This window comes from Lutra lutra, chromosome 11, assembly GCF_902655055.1.
Source record: "Lutra lutra chromosome 11, mLutLut1.2, whole genome shotgun sequence".
In the NCBI taxonomy this organism is placed as follows: domain Eukaryota; kingdom Metazoa; phylum Chordata; class Mammalia; order Carnivora; family Mustelidae; genus Lutra; species Lutra lutra.
This window is the reverse complement of record NC_062288.1, coordinates 5198059-5215782: the sequence shown is the minus strand read 5'-3', so window position 1 is coordinate 5215782 and position 17724 is coordinate 5198059. Positions and strand designations below refer to the sequence as shown.

The window sequence follows — 17724 nt, the reverse complement described above, 5'->3', positions numbered from 1 at the left end:
AATTCAGAAACTTCAGTGGATGACATTTCCATTGCGTAGATGATGTTCAAAGAAACAGAGGTCACTGGGAGTGGTGTGGGGAGAGTGGAAGCTGGTTCGGCTATGTTCATTACGGGAGGAAGGAGGTTCATCAACCTTTAGATCGGGGAGGGGGGTGCTTTGCATGAATTTTGTGCAAAATCATTCACGTGTAATTGAGTGAATGGTTTTCACCTTGGAGGAGTGAAGAAAACCCCACCAAGGTCTGTTCTTCCCATTTACCGAGTGATCCGGGCTTTTTTTTTGACTATTTCGTCCAAAGATAAAATCACATTTTCAGTGCTTTACTAAAAAAAAAAAAAAAGTTCAAATCCATTCTTTTTTTTTTTTTTTTTTGGTCAGCCTTTGACCACGAGTAAGGATCTCTACAAGCTACAGTCTGTGCACGTCCTTGTTCCTTTGTATTCTCGGGGCTGCATTTGTCTATTTTATTTAATGCGGGACAGTTGAAGAATAGTGTGTGCAGTGTGTCAGAAGCCCCTTTTTTCGAGCTTTAATTGGGACTGAAATGTAATTCTTTTTTTTTTTTTTAAGATTTTTTATTTATTTGACAGAGATCACAAGTAGGCAGAGAGGCAGGCAGAGAGAGAGAAAGAGAAGGAGGAGGAAGCAGGCTCCCTGCCCAGCAGAGAACCTGATGCGGGACTCGATCCCAGGACCCTGAGATCATGACCTGAGCCGAAGGCAGAGGCTTAACCCACCGAGCCACCCAGGCGCCCCTTGAAATGTAATTCTGATCTGCTGGTGTATTTGGTCAGATTGTGGGTCCTGGGCACGGAGCTGGCACAGAGCCAGAAGGGGCCGTGCTGCCTCTGTTTTGGGGAAGGGTAGTGGCCTCAGCGTGAGCGGACCGGGGAGCCCACAGTGTCCTTAGTGGCCAGCAAGGTGTCAGACCAAGAAAGTCACACAAACAGCCTGGAGGGTTGTCGGGGGTGAAGCGATGGGGACCAGGAGGGCTGCTGGGCGGTGCTGGCCAGAGAGGCTTGTGGTTCACCCAGACATTTTACTCCTTACCTGGACAAAATAATCATTTCAGGTGTAGATGTTTAAGGGAGGACTGGAGGGCTCAGTCGGTTAAGCGTCTTGACTCTTGATCTCAGCATAGGTCTTGATCTCAGGGTCAAGCATTTGGGGACACAATCTGTGATCAGACATTGAGCTATGATAAGAATCAATACAAAAACGTGGCCTCCCGTCCTTGGGTCCAAAAAGCTAGTGTATCAGTTAAGGACGAGAGAGGATGGTTGCATCCATGGCGTTGGGGAGAAGGGTCTGAGCCTGTCACAGGGTGTGATGTGACCAGAGCTGCTGTGAGGTGACCTGTGGGAGAGATGCAGGGAGCACAGGGGTGAGGCCATGTCACCAGGAGAAGGGCAGAGGGGAGGCTTATTGTCTACCGAATAAAATTATACGTTAAATGTCAGGGCGAACCCTGGTATTTGCAATTTTGCCCCAGAGAAGGGCAGTCAGTAGGGGGTCCATGGAGAAGATGGGAGTCAGTGCTTGAGAAGCTGTCTGCCTCCCCCCTGCGCATCTGAGAGCCTGAAGCCTTGCCTCACAGTTCGAATTGTGAGAGAGGATGTGCTTTCTGGGTCCTGAGTGGCTGGGGTCCTGGACTGAATAGTTGTGGAGGATTTCAAGGTGATTTCACGCATGTGGGGAAATCCGTCCTTCCCCCAGACCCCAGGGTTCATCCCGCGATTTCATAAACACGGGACAGGATCTGATGTTGAAGGATTTGCATTTCAGCATAAAGACGGCTGCTGCCTGCTGTGTCAGCCACCCCGCTAGGAACTCTGTGACACAGACAGAGACTTATTTCCTCACGACTCTAGAGGCTGGACTCCAGAGACCAAGGGGCAGCCAGTGCTGGTTTCTGTGGATGCCTCTGTGTGGTGTGCCGAGAGCAGTCGACAGTCCCTTCTGGGTCCTCTTGTAAGGACACTGGTGACACACCAGTCACGTTGGATTAGGACCCGGGCATGTGACCTCATTTTGACTCATTTTGACTCATTTTGCCTCTTTAAAGACCCCGTGTTCACATGCGGCCACATTTGGGGAGTTAGGGCTCCAGCCTCTGAATTTTGGGGAGGAGGACACGGCTCAGTGCCTAGTGGTGCTCGTGAGAAATTACAAGATAAAACCGTAAGGCTGACATTCAGGGATTTCAACCAATTATTTTAAACCCTACATATGACCTTGGGGTGCCTGGGTGGCTCAGTGGCTTAAGCCTCTGCCTTCGGCCCGGGTCATGATCTCAGGGTCATGGGATCGAGTCCCGCATCGGCTCTCTGCTCAGCAGGGAGCCTGCTTCCCCCTCTCTCTCGCCTGCCTCCCTGCTTACTTGTGATCTCTCTCTCTCTCTCTCTCAAATAAATAAATTAAAAAAAAATTTTAAACCCTACATATGACCTTAATTATGCCACGTACGTCCTGGTCAGCTTCTCTGATTCTTATCAAACTTAGGTTTTATTCTGATCTCACTATACCCAAGCACCCCTCCTGTGTGTGTGTGTGTGTGTGTGTGTGTGTGTGTGTGTGTGTGTGTGTGTGCTTGTTGTTGTTTATTGTGTGTTTTTTGTTTTTTTGGGTTTTTTTGTTGTTGTGTTTTGTTGAGGTTTTGTTTCCTATACAGAAGTTGCTCTCTCCTTTCGCAGGGATGATAATTAGCATTGCCTTGCTTGCAGATGGCCCTTCCCACAGCCGTCCCCACCGTGGGGGCTGCACAGTGGAGATGCTGGCCGAACAGTGTCCGAGTTGGGGGTCAGCCCCATCCAAACCAAGAGCAACGAGGAGGAGGAAAGGTCCTGACTTCATTGGAAAGCATTTGGTGTAGAGCACCCTGGAGCTGAGACCAGAGCGGTGTTGTCCCTGTGCCCTAGGGGTCTCAGCCTTGGGACAGAGTTTCCAGTAAATGACATGGAGCCAAAGTAAAACAAGAAACTACACAAAATCAAGTACAGGCCATTGTAGATTGAGGTCCAGCAGGGGAAGGGTTTGGGAAGAGAGAGAGCAGAGGTTCAGGTAAGAAGCTTGGGGGACCTGGGAACTGGAAGGTAGGGGGAAACATGTGAGGGAGATGCCTCCGTGGTCCCATTCATTCATCACCTGGTTTTTACAGAGAGAAAGGTCACAGAAAGTCTTTTTGGTGACATGGCATTTGACAAAGGGCCATGTGAGGTGACTGACCAAGCAGTCAAAGGCTCCTTTGTACTGTCCCAAATATCTACAGACTCCAATACGAAGGTTTTGCTATTCTAAGAGCTTATTGTAGCAAAATGTGGTGTCAACACAATAGTAAACAGGTAATAAGGCATTTCTAAGAACCAGGTTTCAGAAAGGATAGGCATCCCATTAGATCCCTAAGAGCTGAGAACAAACAATCCTAAATTCCAAATTTTTTATAGATATATCTAAACTTTTGCTAGTACAACAATACAACAAGTATGATATAAATGTGTGTGTGTGTGTGCATGTGTTTTAGTGCTCTCACTGGCTGTTTGTATTCTTTAAAATCAGAAGAGTCTCTCTTTTGTGTAATGCAATTTTACCAATGGTTAGTCTATAATTTAAAGTAAACATATTGGTTATTTTCTCTAAATATTGAAATGGACAAGATAATTGGAAGTCTCGAAAACTTGCAATCATTAGAAGCATAGTAAATCCATTTCATAATGATTTCATTATTCTGTTCATAAGTTTTTTATTGTTCATTTGAATCTTGTAAATATGAGCCATTCTGCCCAGACCTCAGTATCTGCTTAACATCAGATTTTCTCCAAAGAATGCCTCAGAGTCCACCTATGCCAAGGGCATGTGTTCCTCTCCTTTTAGATAGAGGCTTAGTGTCTTTTTTCAAATAAAATTTGAGTTTTATCACAAGTAGTTTTATAGATTTTGCACTCTTCTGTTACACTGGGTTTCTTCCGAAGTTTAGTTTCTTGGGAAGATGGTTGATCACTCTGTTATGGCAAGATTGGATGCTAGAACTTGTTTTTTGTTTTTGTTTTTGTTTTATGATTTTATCTATTTATTTGTCAGAGAGAGAGAGAGAGAACAAAGGAAGGTAGAGTCGAAGGCAGAAACAGAGGGAGAAGCAGGCTCCCCACTGAGCAAGGAGCCCGATGCGGGACTCGATCGTAGGACCCTGGGATCATGACCCGAGCCGAAAGCAGCCGCCTAACCAACTGAACCACCCGGGCATCCCTAGAACTTGTTTTATAAGCATTAATGCACAGTTTTCTGTGGATCTTTTTGGTTTCTTTGCACTTCAGTCCCAGGGCCCTTTCCCATCCTGAAGGCTTTTCTCCTTTGCCGGCACCAGGACATAACAGGAGCCCTCATTCTGTGAGCCTCACACACTCACACAGTATTGTAGGGTAGGGAAAGACAATGCAGATTTCCGTACAAGGCAGGAGTCCCCTCCCCTCAGCCCCAGGACCATCTCTCAGGAATGTGTCTGGAGTCAGGGAGACACTGTCCTCACCATGAGTCCCATTCCGAGTGAGAGGACTCTGCTGCCTCCACAGGCCGTTTCCGTGTTTGCCCGTGAGCACATGTGTGTGCATGCCTGCACACGTCTGTTTAAACAGCCTTCCTTCTAAGACCCTGTCAACGTCATGCCCGACAGTGTCCACATGCAACAACCACAAACACATGTGAACAAAACTGACTCCAGAAGAAACAGAATGGATAAATAAACCAAAAAACCGTACAGCTTTTTTTTTTTTTTTTTAAGATTTTATCCATTTATTTGACAGAAAGAGACACAGCGAGAGAGGGAACACAAGCAGTGGGGAGGGGTAGAGGGAGAAGCAGACTCCCATTGAGCAGGGATCGGGGTTCGATCCCAGGACCCTGGGATCATGACCTGAGCCAATGGTGGCTGCTTAACTCACTGAGCCACCCAGTGCCCGAAATCTTACAGCTATTAAAGATGATTATATACAGCTCTTCTTAACATAGCTATATTTAATATAGTTATTAACAAAATTATTATCCATCAAAAGTTAAATTCTCACTCAACAAGAGCTTCCAAATTCTCCAAGCAGCAAATGCTACCAAGCTGTCAAGCATGTCAGTTTAATCATGAGCGGACTTCACAGAAAGCAGCAAGGATCACGCACGCCTGCTCTCATGCTATGAAGTTCAGGTTCCTTGGATTCCAAAACTGGATGAGAAGCTGGGAAAAAAATGCTACGGAGAAAGAAAAGAAAAGCAAGAAAGAAGAGCAAAGTTTGTTTTGCTCACAGATTTAAATATGAGAATCTTGACATCAAATATTAACATATAAAATTCCATGATGTTTAAGGGAAAAAAGACTGTATATTGTGACCCAAATGTATTTATTCCAGGGATGTGGGGTGGCTTAAAAATATTAGAAGGTTTTTAAATGTCATATGCTGTGTAAAAAGTCAAGGGGAAGAGAGTCATCATCATAGCAGGTGCAGAAAGAGCTTCAGGTGAAGTTCTCAATTCAACTCAATTTCAGCAAACAAAAATTTTGGTAAAATAGAAACGGAAGCGAACTTTCTTATTCTGATGAAAGATATCTACCAAAAAATCTATAGTAAGCCCATTCTTAATGGTGACACATTGAAGGATGCCCTTTAAGATCAAGCCTTATTCTTATAAGGCTGCTCTAATTTATGTTCAGTTCAATTCCTGCTCTCCCAGCCTGCGTAGAAAGAGACATAAGGAAGTAAAAGTATAAGGATTACAACAGAAGCCACCAAACTCCCATTATTCTCAGATGATGACTGCCTGCAGTAAAAAAAAAAAAAAAAAAAAAAAAAAAAAAAATCAATCAAAGTATTAGAAAAACACAACGAAATTTCTAGACATACATCATTAAGGCTTTACATATACAATAAACAGCATGTATAATGGAGGGGGAGGGGCAGAAGGAAAGAGAGAGAGAATCCCCTAGCGGACTCCGTGCTGGGGGTGAAACCCAATGCCAGATCATGACCTGAGCCAAAACCAAGAGGGATACGTAACTGACTGAGCCACCCAGGCATGTCAGCATGGGTAATTTTTTTAAATTGTATGTAGTATGGTAAATACTGTGTCTTTACAGTATTGTAATTTTGTACAATTTGTAATATTTGCACAATTTTGCAGTACTGTAAATTGTAAATAAAGAAATACCCTTTATAATAGCAGGATATGACATAAGGTTAGGACAAAGGAAGATACCAAAAGACCATAAGTTGTGCAGATTCTTAAGGGGGAAATACATAAGGATTTGGAAGCCCATCCGACGTCCTCGATGAATGAGGGGTGTGCTGTGCTCTGGAGAGGGAGGTGGAGCGTCAGAGCCCGGTAACACCCGAGTAAGTATCTGTCTGGGTGTGCTCCTGGCACTCAGTGAAGCTGAGCCTAATATTTACAGGGGCCCAGAAGAGCCAAGGGAAAAAGTCCAAGAACAGCGTGGCGGGGCTGTGCCCCATCCAACCTCCAGCATCGTGTCCAGGAGCAGCCAGCGCAGCTCAAGCCGGACACAGCGGAGCACAAACCAGAGGGGACTGCCCAGAATCAGCCCGCGGGGATTGGGATTGTCATCCCTGCTCCTTCTGCAGCTTCTCCGATCTAATGCAGGCTGTTAGCGGCAAATGACCTGGTAGGAAAAGGAACAAAAATGGTTTTTCACCCGAAGGAAACAGCAGGGGAGCGTCACAAATGCAAGGTGACTCCACATCCTTAGAAGTCAGAAATGCGCATTAAAATCCCACCGGGGACATTGTCAGTCGGGTCCGATGATGTCCCTCCGCACTGGCTGGTGTCCCGGACGCGGAACCAGAGGAGCTTGAGGCCACGCTGCCTCAGACACGGTCTCGCCGTCCCCGTTCCGTGACCAGACATGAGTCCCAGGTGCCGTCCTCCAGGGCACCGGCGGGTGGGCAGTGCGGTCTAGCTCGCGACGAGGGACAAGCAAGAGGAGAAAGAGGAGAGTGGACAGCCTGTGGTCTGCTGGTGGAGCAGTCCAGAGAGGTGGCCATGTGAACTAGATCTACGCGGAAGCCCGGGTCAGAAGCGCAGGAGGACAGTTTGGAGACAAAAAGTAGGTTGGGGAAAATACACAGACAATGACGCCGTTCATCTTGAAACAGCTTCTGTTTGTGTTATGTTTAGAGACGTGCAGGGGACGCCTGAGTGGCTCCCTGGGTGAGGCGGCCGAGGCTTGATTTCAGCTCAGGTCACCACCTCAGGGGACATCAGATCAAGTCCCCTGTGGGGCTCTGCGCCCAGCATGGAGTCTGGTTGAGAATCTTGTGTCTTCCTCTGCCCCTCTCCCCACTCACACGGGCACTCTCTCTGTGTCTCTAAAATAAAGAAATAAATCTCAAAAAAAGAAAAGAAAAGGAAAGAAAGACAGAAAGAGAAAGGAAGGAAGGAAGAAAAGCAAAATGATACCACAGATTACGTGGGACTTTGTATGGAAGATTATGTATGGTAGAACTTGGCAGGGGTAGACCCACGTGCGCCGCATGGCCTCCTCCAGGCCCGGGAGGGGATGGAGACACCCATTGAACTGTGAGGTGGACATATCATGATGTCCGCCCTCTTGTGGGGCTTAAACCCCAAACACGTTTGCATTACGAAGGCAGCGCTCCAAGGTCGTCGTGGGCCTGGGTGGAAAGGGCAATGAGATCTTCATGTGTGGAGGACAGAGTTCTACCCTGTGCGTCGTTCTGTCCCTCTCTAAGGCTAAGTGCAGAGCATTCGCCAGTTCAGGGAGACCCGAGAAAGCTCTTATGGGACATCCTCATAGGCTGCTGGGGGGGTGCCCCGAATTCCTGCGTACACGTGTCTGAGGTCAGGTGAGATCCAATTTCTTGTCCAGGGTCAAAGTCACTCATGCCCTGGACAGCTCATTATTGTTTACTGACAGAGTCTGTCTTTTGACCCTTTGTAGAAATAGCACTTGAATGACTTTCCTACGTAAATCTGGCCTTTTCCCCCCCTCCTCACTGGCGAGCCACATCTTGCCTCAGTCTTTCGTCCCCCGGTTCTATCTCGCAGACACTCATCATGTCGTATTTGCTTTCAAGCTTAAGTGACCACCAGACTGACATGTCTTCTCCAGTTTGCCCTTCGGACAGTCTGTTTGCCATCACACTGCTGCGAGATGGTGTCTGCGCCTGCCAGACGAGGCAGAGAGGCCATTATCATAGAGCTCAGACCTCCCGTCCCAGCCCAAATACGAGATCCAACCCGAGCTCTCTGGGACCATCACTGTGTCCGGAGTCTGAGGGTGTCTCGTGTGGGACGACCTTCTCACCTTTAGCTTCTGTGCATCCCCCACACACTTTTGAGGCCGGTCAGTGGCCAGGTGCTAGGTCTGTACCGAGAGCAGGGATGCATGCTCCCCTCCTGGCTTTCCTCTCCTGACATCCGTTCACTGGCTCTACAGACACCAATTGGGTGTCCCATACCAGGATTCCATTCCGACGCTCAGTATCTGGAGTTATCACAGACCCCACGGGTAGATGGGCTCCGTCTCGCAAGTCATGGGTCCGAGGGTGCCCGTATTTCTATCCAACTTCTTGTAAAGCTGGGGCCTCCCAGGAATCCCCTGCTCCTTCAGACTTGATAATCTGCTAGAATAGCTCATAGGACTCAGGAAGGCACCTCTCTTAGGTCTACTGGTTTATTTATTTTTTTAGAAAAAATTATTTATTTATTTATTTATTTAAGAGAAAGAGAGCATGAGCAGGAGGAACAGAGGGAGAGGGACAAGCAGACCGTCACCAAGCAGGGAGCCCGATGACCAGCTATCTCTCACGACCTTGAGATCATGACCTGAGCCGAAACCAAGAGTCAGACACTTAACCGACTGAGCCACCCAGGCTCCCCATTTACTGATTTATTATAAAGAAAAGAAGTGAGCAGCCAGACGGAAGAGATGGGTAGCCCAAGATATGGGTGTGGGTGGAGGACACAGAACTTTCCTGTCCTCCCCCAGGGAAAGGCTCTGTCCCCACACATTGATGATTTCAGCAACGCCGTCCCTTGCCGCATAGGTATGATTGATTGAATCGTCGGCCATTGGTCACTAACTCAATCTCAGTCCTTCCCTCTCCCCATGATTCCCCAGAGGTTGGGGGTAGGGCTCAGCGTCTCACCCTCAAATCGATTTGGTTTTCCCGGTACCCAGTCCCGTCCTGCAGCTCCCCAGGGGGCCCCAGTCACCGATCCCCTCATTGGCCTCTGAGAGCCATTCTAACCCCTCAGAGTTTCCAAGGGTTTTAGCGGCTGGGTGCCAGGAACCAGGGATGAAAAGCAAGTATTTGTTTTTTATTAGATGGCCCCCTCAAGTGCTTGAAGTCCTGGAGATTAATGTTTTATTGCAGTGGAGCTGGGGATGGTGGGCACACAGGTGAGGGACATGCTGACGGGCTGGGCCCGGGGAAGGGTCTTAAAGCGGGTGTGTCTGCACTGAGCCCACTGGAAGAGGGACCGGGAGGGAAGGGCCACGGGGGCCCATTCAAGGGTCTTCCTCATTAAGCACCGTCCTTTGTTCTCTCAAACCAGGGTGAAGAAGAGGACAGACCTGATAGGGGCCTTTAAGCTGGACCCCCTCTACCTGAAGCACAGCCATCAGGACTCAGGTAGGCCTGGGGCCTGGTTTTCTGCGACTTTCTGGGTTTGTTTTCAACAGAGCTGCATTTCTCCTGGAAGCCAGAGAGGAAGGCTCGGTCTATGGGGACCAGCCTCTGGGAGCCGCTGCTTCCTGGGGTTGGGGTTACTGAAGGGACCTCTGGCCACCTCAGTACAGGAGCCGGGGAGGGGCCCACGGGGCTGGGGGTGGGCACGGCATCACTTTCAGTGCAGGTGTGGACCCCTCCTGTGTAGGACCTTTGAGAGCATGACTGCCCTACCGTCTCTCTGAGCATGTGTCCACTCACACCAACACCACCAGGGGAACACAGGGTGCGCTGGGGGCTCGGGGAGTGAAGTGAAACCCTGATGATGCCCAGGCAGGGTCAGCGCGTCCATGTGTCTCTCATCCTTTGGGTCTTTAGACCTGCCCTCTGTGCCCATCATCCCTGGTGGGACCCAAGCCATCTCCAGACCTGCATCCTGGCTCTGTGCTTCCCGAAGACTGGGGCCGAGAAGGGACATGGCCAGGTGCTTGCGTCATGGTGAGGAGCAGAACATTCCCCGGAACAGACAGAGCAATTCCTAGAAAACACAAAATAGCTTCTTTTGTATGGCTGCTGTCCTAGGTCACAGCCAAATGTCACATCGTCAGTTAGTACAGACCTAGCCACGAGGGGGTGGTGAGGGAGCGGAAATATAGATTCCTCTGAGATTTTTTTTTTCTTTTTAAAGGTTTTATTTATTTATTTGAGAGAGAGAGAAAGCACGAGCATGGAGGAGGGGCAGAGGCAGAGGGAGAAGCAGGCTCCCCACTGAGCAGGGAGCCAGAGCTGGGACTTGATCCCAGGACCCTGGGATCATGACCTGAGCCAAAGGCAGACACATAACCCACGGAGCCACCAGGTGCTCCTGAGGTTCTTACCAAAGAAATAAGAATCAGATATTTAGGAGAATGATCCCAGACAGCAATAGAAAAGTTTGCTGTTTTTTTTTTTTTTCCTTTTGAAAAGCATGCAATGAAAAATTTCCAAATGTGAATAGTACTTACAGTTGTAATTACATGTGAATTTCCTTAATTTGCTCTATATTTTTACAGTTTTAAGAACATACTTAGCACTGTTTAAGAATTGTTCTCAGGTGGAGTGCAGACACGCATCCCCGCTGATGTTCGCAGGCCCCACACTCCACTCAGATTTGCTCAGGACCTAAAACTGCCCTAAAAAATCCAAGTCTAGTTTGTAGAAATGGAACTGGCACGAAACACTGAAATTCTGAAGTGATTGCCAGGCTTCCCCCCCCCAAAAAAAAGTGTCTCATGTTCAGATAATAAAAATGTTTTCGATCACGACAGTTAAAATGCAAGATGCTGCCCTTGCACAATGAAGTGATTCTTGGAATGAGGCTAAGCAAAGGGCATCTGAGGACGGCTTATTGCTCAAGACATACGGACATGCATTTTATGTTGCTTCTATAGGAAGCCTGTTTCTTACTGGAGTATTTGCTGTGGCTGTTAGAGATGAAAAATATTAGTTACTTGTGTTTTTCCCCTAAAAAAAAAAAAACAAAACAAAAAAACCAAAACCCGCAAAGCTCTCAAAGTCAACAACGATGGTGGCCCATTTTGCGTTTCACCAGTAGGTCACCAAGATCAACTTTACGGTTTTATGGCCAGCAGATGTACGGGCATTTTTATCCACACGGATTCAGCCCTAGTGCCGCTAAGCCTCCCATTCCTTGAAAGGAACCGTGTTTAGAATATTCTACGGGGATTTTTAAAAAGATCCTTCCTCTGTAATAAAGAAGACTCCTCAACCCTGACCCGTGGCCTCTCAGGTTGTGGCACTCAGCTCGCTAGGCCGCCGCAGCCCGCTGCCCCGCCTGGAGGTCATTAGGACGCCCCCTGCTCATCACGGGACCCTAGACAAAAGGCTCCCGCTCCGTGAGGTCTTCCCAGATCTCTCCACTGGAGCCGAGCCCTCCCGTCCCTTCATGGCACATGAGTCTCGTCACGCGGCCCTCTCGCTCACTGACTTCATGTCCGTTGTCCCACCGTGTCCCTGGAGCCTCAGACCCAGTCGTCCTGCGGCTGGAGCTCCCCTGGACCCTGGGGATGGTGGTTGGCAGCAGCGGTGGGAGCGGTCGCCGTCCCAATACGTCCCTGCATCTGCCTTGCTCTTTATACATTCATCTCCTCGGACACTTGTCAGCTGGGGCGGCCAGGCGCGTGTCATGGAACCGGGACCCAAATAAGCGGGATTTGTGTTTTTTTTATATGATAGAAAATTCTGTCACAACGCTGGTGACAGGGAAAAGTGGCCACACCTGTTGCATAGACTTTTCCAGATAAACTCTTTCATTACAAAAACTGTACCTTTGGAAACAAGAAGCATGAAGGGTGAGCCCAGAAGTCCCCAGAGCCCTGACGTCCCGCAGTGGCGTCTTCTGCCAGTCCCATGGGACGCGTGGTTTCTGCTGAGTTTACCGCATGCCATTGGCACAGGTAGGAGCTGCTCACCCCCCATCCCTCCTATGTCGTTGCAAAGACTGACTAGGCACGTGATGCTTATTAAGAAGTCCGCTCCGTGAGGACAGCTGCGGTCGTAGGACGCTGTCGGCACAGGGACTCGCATTCCTCGTGCTCACAGCACACCTGCGTCAGGGCAGCTCCTAGCCGGACCCGGTCTTCAGCTGGTCCTTAAGGACACAGGGCCACCGAGAAGCAGGCTCCTTCTCTCACTCACCATGGTGTTTAGCCACAGAAGCTTCTGCATCGGAAACCCACTTCCCGCTCTAGTCCCGCGTCGGTGGAGTCCTCCATGAGGAAGGAAATGTCCTCTATCCTGCTCCGTCTGTGTGGCGGCCACTAGCCGCACGTGGCTCGTCAGCCCTCAACACGGGGCTAGCCTGACCGAAGAACTCTGCGTTTGAGTTTATTTCGTTTTGATTCGATGTAAACGGCCCCTCATGGCTCGTGGCTGGGGCGATGGCACGTGATGGCGATGGGACGTGAACTAAACAGGAGGGTCACGCGTTTGCCTTTACCCAGGACGTCTTCACCCATGAGGCCATCTGCGTTTCTAACAGACTGTTGCCGAGCGCTCGTACATGCCACATAGGTGTTTGGCGTCTGTGCATCTGAGCACCCCTGTCGGGTCATTTCTGGTGCCCCTGCTGTCGATGTTTGTTTGACAACTTTAGATCCCTTGGAAGTGTAAGTCACACCGCTCTGCGGAGCGGGGAGGAGTCGTGTGCGAGGGCGGGGTGACGGCATTCGGAGGACGGCTGTCCCGGCTGCCCATGGGGCGGCCCTGTGATGGCCAGCCACCGTGGCTCTTCCTTGGGGAAAGGGGGACACCGATGAGCCCCAGCATGCCTCGTCTGGACCTGCACTGGGGGATCAGATGTGCAAAACACAGGACTGCCGCTCAGGTTCATAATTCCCAGCTGATTGCCGACCTAAGACCACCGAGCAGCAACTCCCATCCGAGACTCTTTGCTGGAGTCCTGTCCCTGACGAGGTCCTTGGCTCTGCAGCTTTACGCACAAGGGGAGACTGACGACAAGCCAGACATCTGAAGCCGTTTGAATCCAGGATGAAGGCATGAATCCAACGGTGACTCACCAGCATCTGCTCTGTGCCAGACTCCGGACTAAGGTCCGAGCATACAGACATGAACACCCATCACAGGTCTGATTCGTGTCTTATGATCTAATCATTCTGTAGACCACAAACCCACCTCCCCGTGCACGAACCAGCACTCTACAGATCTGAGAGCCACGTTACTACTAGGCAAGAGAAGAAAGCTTGGGTTTTGTGCTGACAGAAGCAGAGAGAGCAAAGGAATGGGAATCCGCTCGTACTCCAGCATTTCCAATTTGTTCTGGGCACCCTGCCCTCTGGAAAGCCCTTTGGATCTGTCGCCATGGGAAGTGCCACAGAGCACACCCAGCCCGGCCCTCCGTGGTCTCACTTCCGGTGCAAGAGATGACGGATGAGACACAAGAAATTTACCTTGAAAATGAAAAGAATGAGGCATGTAATCAACCAGAGTGTCTAATGGCTTTTTTTGCTTTTTTGTTTCTCTTTTCTAGGGCTTATCACCGACTACAGGGTAAGTGGAAGATATCTCTTGCTGAGTCCAGGTCTCAGGTAATGGAAAATGTGAATGCAGTGTTGGGTGCTGTCAATGGCTGTCACTCCTGCTGTCCCCAGTTGTGCTCAGGATCAGAGTCATGCCAGAAGACACCCTCTCCCTGGGTCCTAACTAGCAAAGCGAGCCAGGCGGTGGACAGCTCTGCTCAGCCCACCGGCTCCAGGTCTTGGGTTAGGAGGAAACGATCTTGCCTGCCCCTCCAGGAAGAGGCAGGAAACTCTGCACTCAGACTCCCCATGAGGACAGGCACCATCCTGACGGCCAGCCTCCTTTCTCAGCCAGGAGCTGTGTACTGCACTGAGCTTCTCACAGATGAGCGAGGCCCCCTTCCTCCCTCCCAGACCCCAAGGCTAGCGGGGGAGACAGGGCACAGATGGTCACACACACCAGGACGACCGTTCTGCACACCACTGGGAGCTGCTGTTCTGGGACAGATCTCCATTGTGTTGCTTCCTTTCTAGTGGCTCTTTCTGACCCGAGGGAAAATGTTCCAAGTCCTCAGCTAGACCTTGGTAGTCCAGCTTCTCTTTATGCCATTTCTAATGCCCTGTGATGACGAAGTCCCAGACGTCATGTGTCGCCATCTCATGAATTGTATGTCACGTGTGGACAGTTTTCAGTGGGTCCACCTGCTGATCCTCACTGACGTCCACCGGGCTTGGGAGGTCCTCCTGGATAAATGTGCGTCCTGTGCTACGGCAACCCCCAGGAGGAGGCAGGGGAAGGCACAGGGGCATTCTCTGCAGATGTTTCATGCGTGATGAATAAACAGATGAAATTTACAGAGGATCAGATTAGAAGGATGGGGGGATTATTCTGGAGCCTAGAGTTTTCTAAAAACTGATGCACTTAAGTTAGTCCTTAGAATAGCATCTCCACGAAGTAGGAGAGGTCACATGGGAGAAATGCAGGGCATTCCCGCCAGGAAAGAACACACAGAGCCGGAGTGTGGGAGCCTATGTCTGGGCCCTGGCCATGCAAAGGGCCTGGGGCACCAATCTCACGCTATGAGTGTTGTTCCTTTCATCCCCTCATCACAGGCACAAGTGTCACCTACCTCCCACCTGACCCTCTCCCTGTGCCGCAGCCCTACAGGGGCCCCTGACCAGTCTTACTACTATCTTAGCTGGAAGGTAGGGACATCTTTCCTTTTCAACGTGCTTATAAACACCTCTGGAGCTCTTTTTTTTTAAATTAATTTTATTTTTTATAAACATATAATATATTTTTATCCCCAGGGTTACAGGTCTGTGAATCACCAGGTTTACACACTTCACAGCACTCACCATAGCACATACCCTCCCCAGTGTCCATAATCCCACCCCCCTCCCAACCCCCCTCCCCCCATCAACCCTCAGTTTGTTTTGTGAGATTAAGAGTCACTTATGGTTTGTCTCCCTCCCAATCCCATCTTGTTTCATTTACTCTTCTCCTACCCGCTTAACCACCTCTGGAGCTCTTTTATGATTTTTTCCTTTAGAGTGAATTCTGGGCCAATGCCCTGGAGCCCAAGAGCTTCCTTGACGAGGGAGTGCTGGGCTCAGCAGGCGAAGAGAGAGAATATCATAGGACATCATCATTTTGTTCAAAGACATTGGAAGCCCCAGCCTGAGGGGGGTCACAGCCTCCAGGCTGTGGAGGAGACCCTGGGATTCTGGGCCGTCTACCAGGCTAGTTCAGGAAGCGTGGGATGAAAGGGGTAAGCAGCCCCTTGGCAGGACTGTGGACAGTCAAAGGATGGGGACATGAGGACAGTCTCAGCACCAAGAGGAGGGAGCCGGGAACACCTTGCCGAGGGGTTTTACATCCTGTCTGCTCACGAACGGCAGGCCGAAGATGGAAAGGTAGCGCCATTTGCCTTCAACGTACCTGGTCTTGGACGAAGTGAGCATCGTTATACCCATTTCACAGATACGCGTGTGCTAAGGGAAGGTCCGGTCTGTGCCTCCCTCCCCCCTGTAGCCCCGCATCCCCCAGGCCCTTCTGGAAGCTCCACCCCGCAAGGGAAGGTCCGGGGAACAGAGAGGGAGCCTGAGCTGCCTTTGGCATCTTCCTTGTAAATGCCAGAACGTGACAATTTGGAGAGTCACAATGAAGTGTCCCTGCTCTATGGTCCCAGATGGCCCCACGGCCCTCCCTCCCCTCTGGGTCCCTTCTTGCTGGCCTTAGTACATTTACAACCATTGGAGAGCCCCACAGCTGGAGGAGAGCTGACCAGCTGTGAACTGAGGACAAACTAAGGAGACCTTGTTTGAAGACCAGCACACTGGGGTTGCACTTTCTAGTGACCATCTTACAGGTCATTCTGTGGCAGTTGGCGGGCAGGCAGAGAATCTGTTGCTCTGGGAAGGGGTGCCAGAACATCACAGGGAGCACGCTGGGCAGGAGGTGTGGGTTTTGGCTTCCTACCTTCCTCCTTCCTGCAGATGGGAGTGGCCAGCGAGGAACCCCCTCTCGTGCCCCTGCTGGGTGGTGAGCTCCATCCAGCACGCACTCCACAAACATGCTCCGTGAACACAGCGTCTCCCCAGTAGCAGAGTCTTCCATCCTCATCCGTCTTGTTGCCTTGCAAAGACTCTAGCTGCAGACTCTGCTCACCCCACCGTCAGCTTTCCCATCCACAGTGGCACATGGCAGCCGGCCAGGGGACCTCCAGGGAGTGAGCTGCCTCGAGAGAAGCAGGTACCCCCCGGACCCGAGGAAAGCTCTCGGCACTTTGCTCCCTGATGCAATGTTTTCTGTTCTCTTTCAGCACTGGCAGTTGCCTCTGGGCCGGAGGTTTCGCTCTTTGAAGATGTGGTTTGTTTTTAGGATGTATGGAGTCAAGGGACTACAGGCCCATATCCGCAAGGTGACGGTGCTTTCTTTATGTATCTGGGTCATATTGGGATGCTTTGGGGAGTGCAGAAACAAAGGGAGATGTCTGAAGAAGCAAATATCTGATGGTTAGTTTGGGCTACTGAGGTTAGGATCTTTAGAAGACAGTCAGTGCATGATTATGGACCTTCTGGATGCTTTCATGAAGATTTTGGCTGTCAGGTCCAGGGGACTGCAAAGGGAACGCTCCCCACGGCTGGTCCTGTAGCAACATCTGGCCCCCCACAGGGCCAGGCAACTGTGGCAGGGCAGCGGCGAGAACTCAGGACATCTGGTTCCCAGGACAGCTAGCACAGGAGTCTTGGAGCTGCTGGGGATGGATGGCCTCTAACCCAAGGGGCGCTCTGTGCACCCCGGAGTAGCAGCGCACGCATGGCCTTGGACCTTCCGGGGGGGAGGAGGGGTCCCAGCAACCTCTGTCTGAATAAATAAATGAACCACATGACTGTGATGAGCACTACAAAGTGAGAATCGCTGGTCAACTTCGAGCCCCATCATCCTGCCTTTTATTTCTTTAGCAATCGAGGAAACTGAAGCCAGAGTATGAGCTGGGGACACCCTCCCCCCCTGCCAAAGACCACCCATTTAGCTGGCTGCAGACGGCTACTGATTTCCAGCTGATTCCTGCCGTGCTGGCCTCCCTCCTCAGCCATGGTGCTGTCCTGATGGACAGAGGTCCTTGGGCTTCATGGGGGCAGGGAACCTGTGGTATCTGTGGGAAAAGTGTATGTGAGATTATGGAACATGTTCTCAAATATGATGAGGATTCCGCTTCTGTGGGGAAGGAAGAGAAGCAGTTTCTTTCTCCAGATGATTCCAGCTTTAAGCTCAGGGGCCACTGGGTGTGATTAGACTGCTTCCTGTAAAAACACTCCATGCCTGCCTCTGAGCAGACTCCCATCCGGCTTACAGAGAGGGAGGGGATGGTCAAAGCCTGTCCCTGGGCAGGTGTCCCATGTGTGGAGGTGGGGTGACACCTCCCAGCGCCAGTCTTTGGTGCCCTCTAGTGGCCAGATTTATGCTGTGCCTGGGAGCTGCACAAATGCAG

The 17724-nt window shown here is 50.3% G+C and overlaps 1 protein-coding gene across 3 annotated transcripts in view; it reads left to right on the top strand.

The window, feature by feature from the left end:
* Window positions 1–17724, top strand: part of DDC (dopa decarboxylase) — a 79557-nt gene that overhangs the window by 56398 nt on the left and 5435 nt on the right. For all 3 annotated transcript variants that reach the window (XM_047695312.1, XM_047695311.1, XM_047695309.1), the window contains 3 exons: window positions 9577–9653; window positions 13738–13757; window positions 16552–16650. In XM_047695312.1, the coding sequence (XP_047551268.1) occupies window positions 9577–9653; window positions 13738–13757; window positions 16552–16650 (196 nt within the window). The remainder of the gene's footprint in view (window positions 1–9576; window positions 9654–13737; window positions 13758–16551; window positions 16651–17724) is intronic.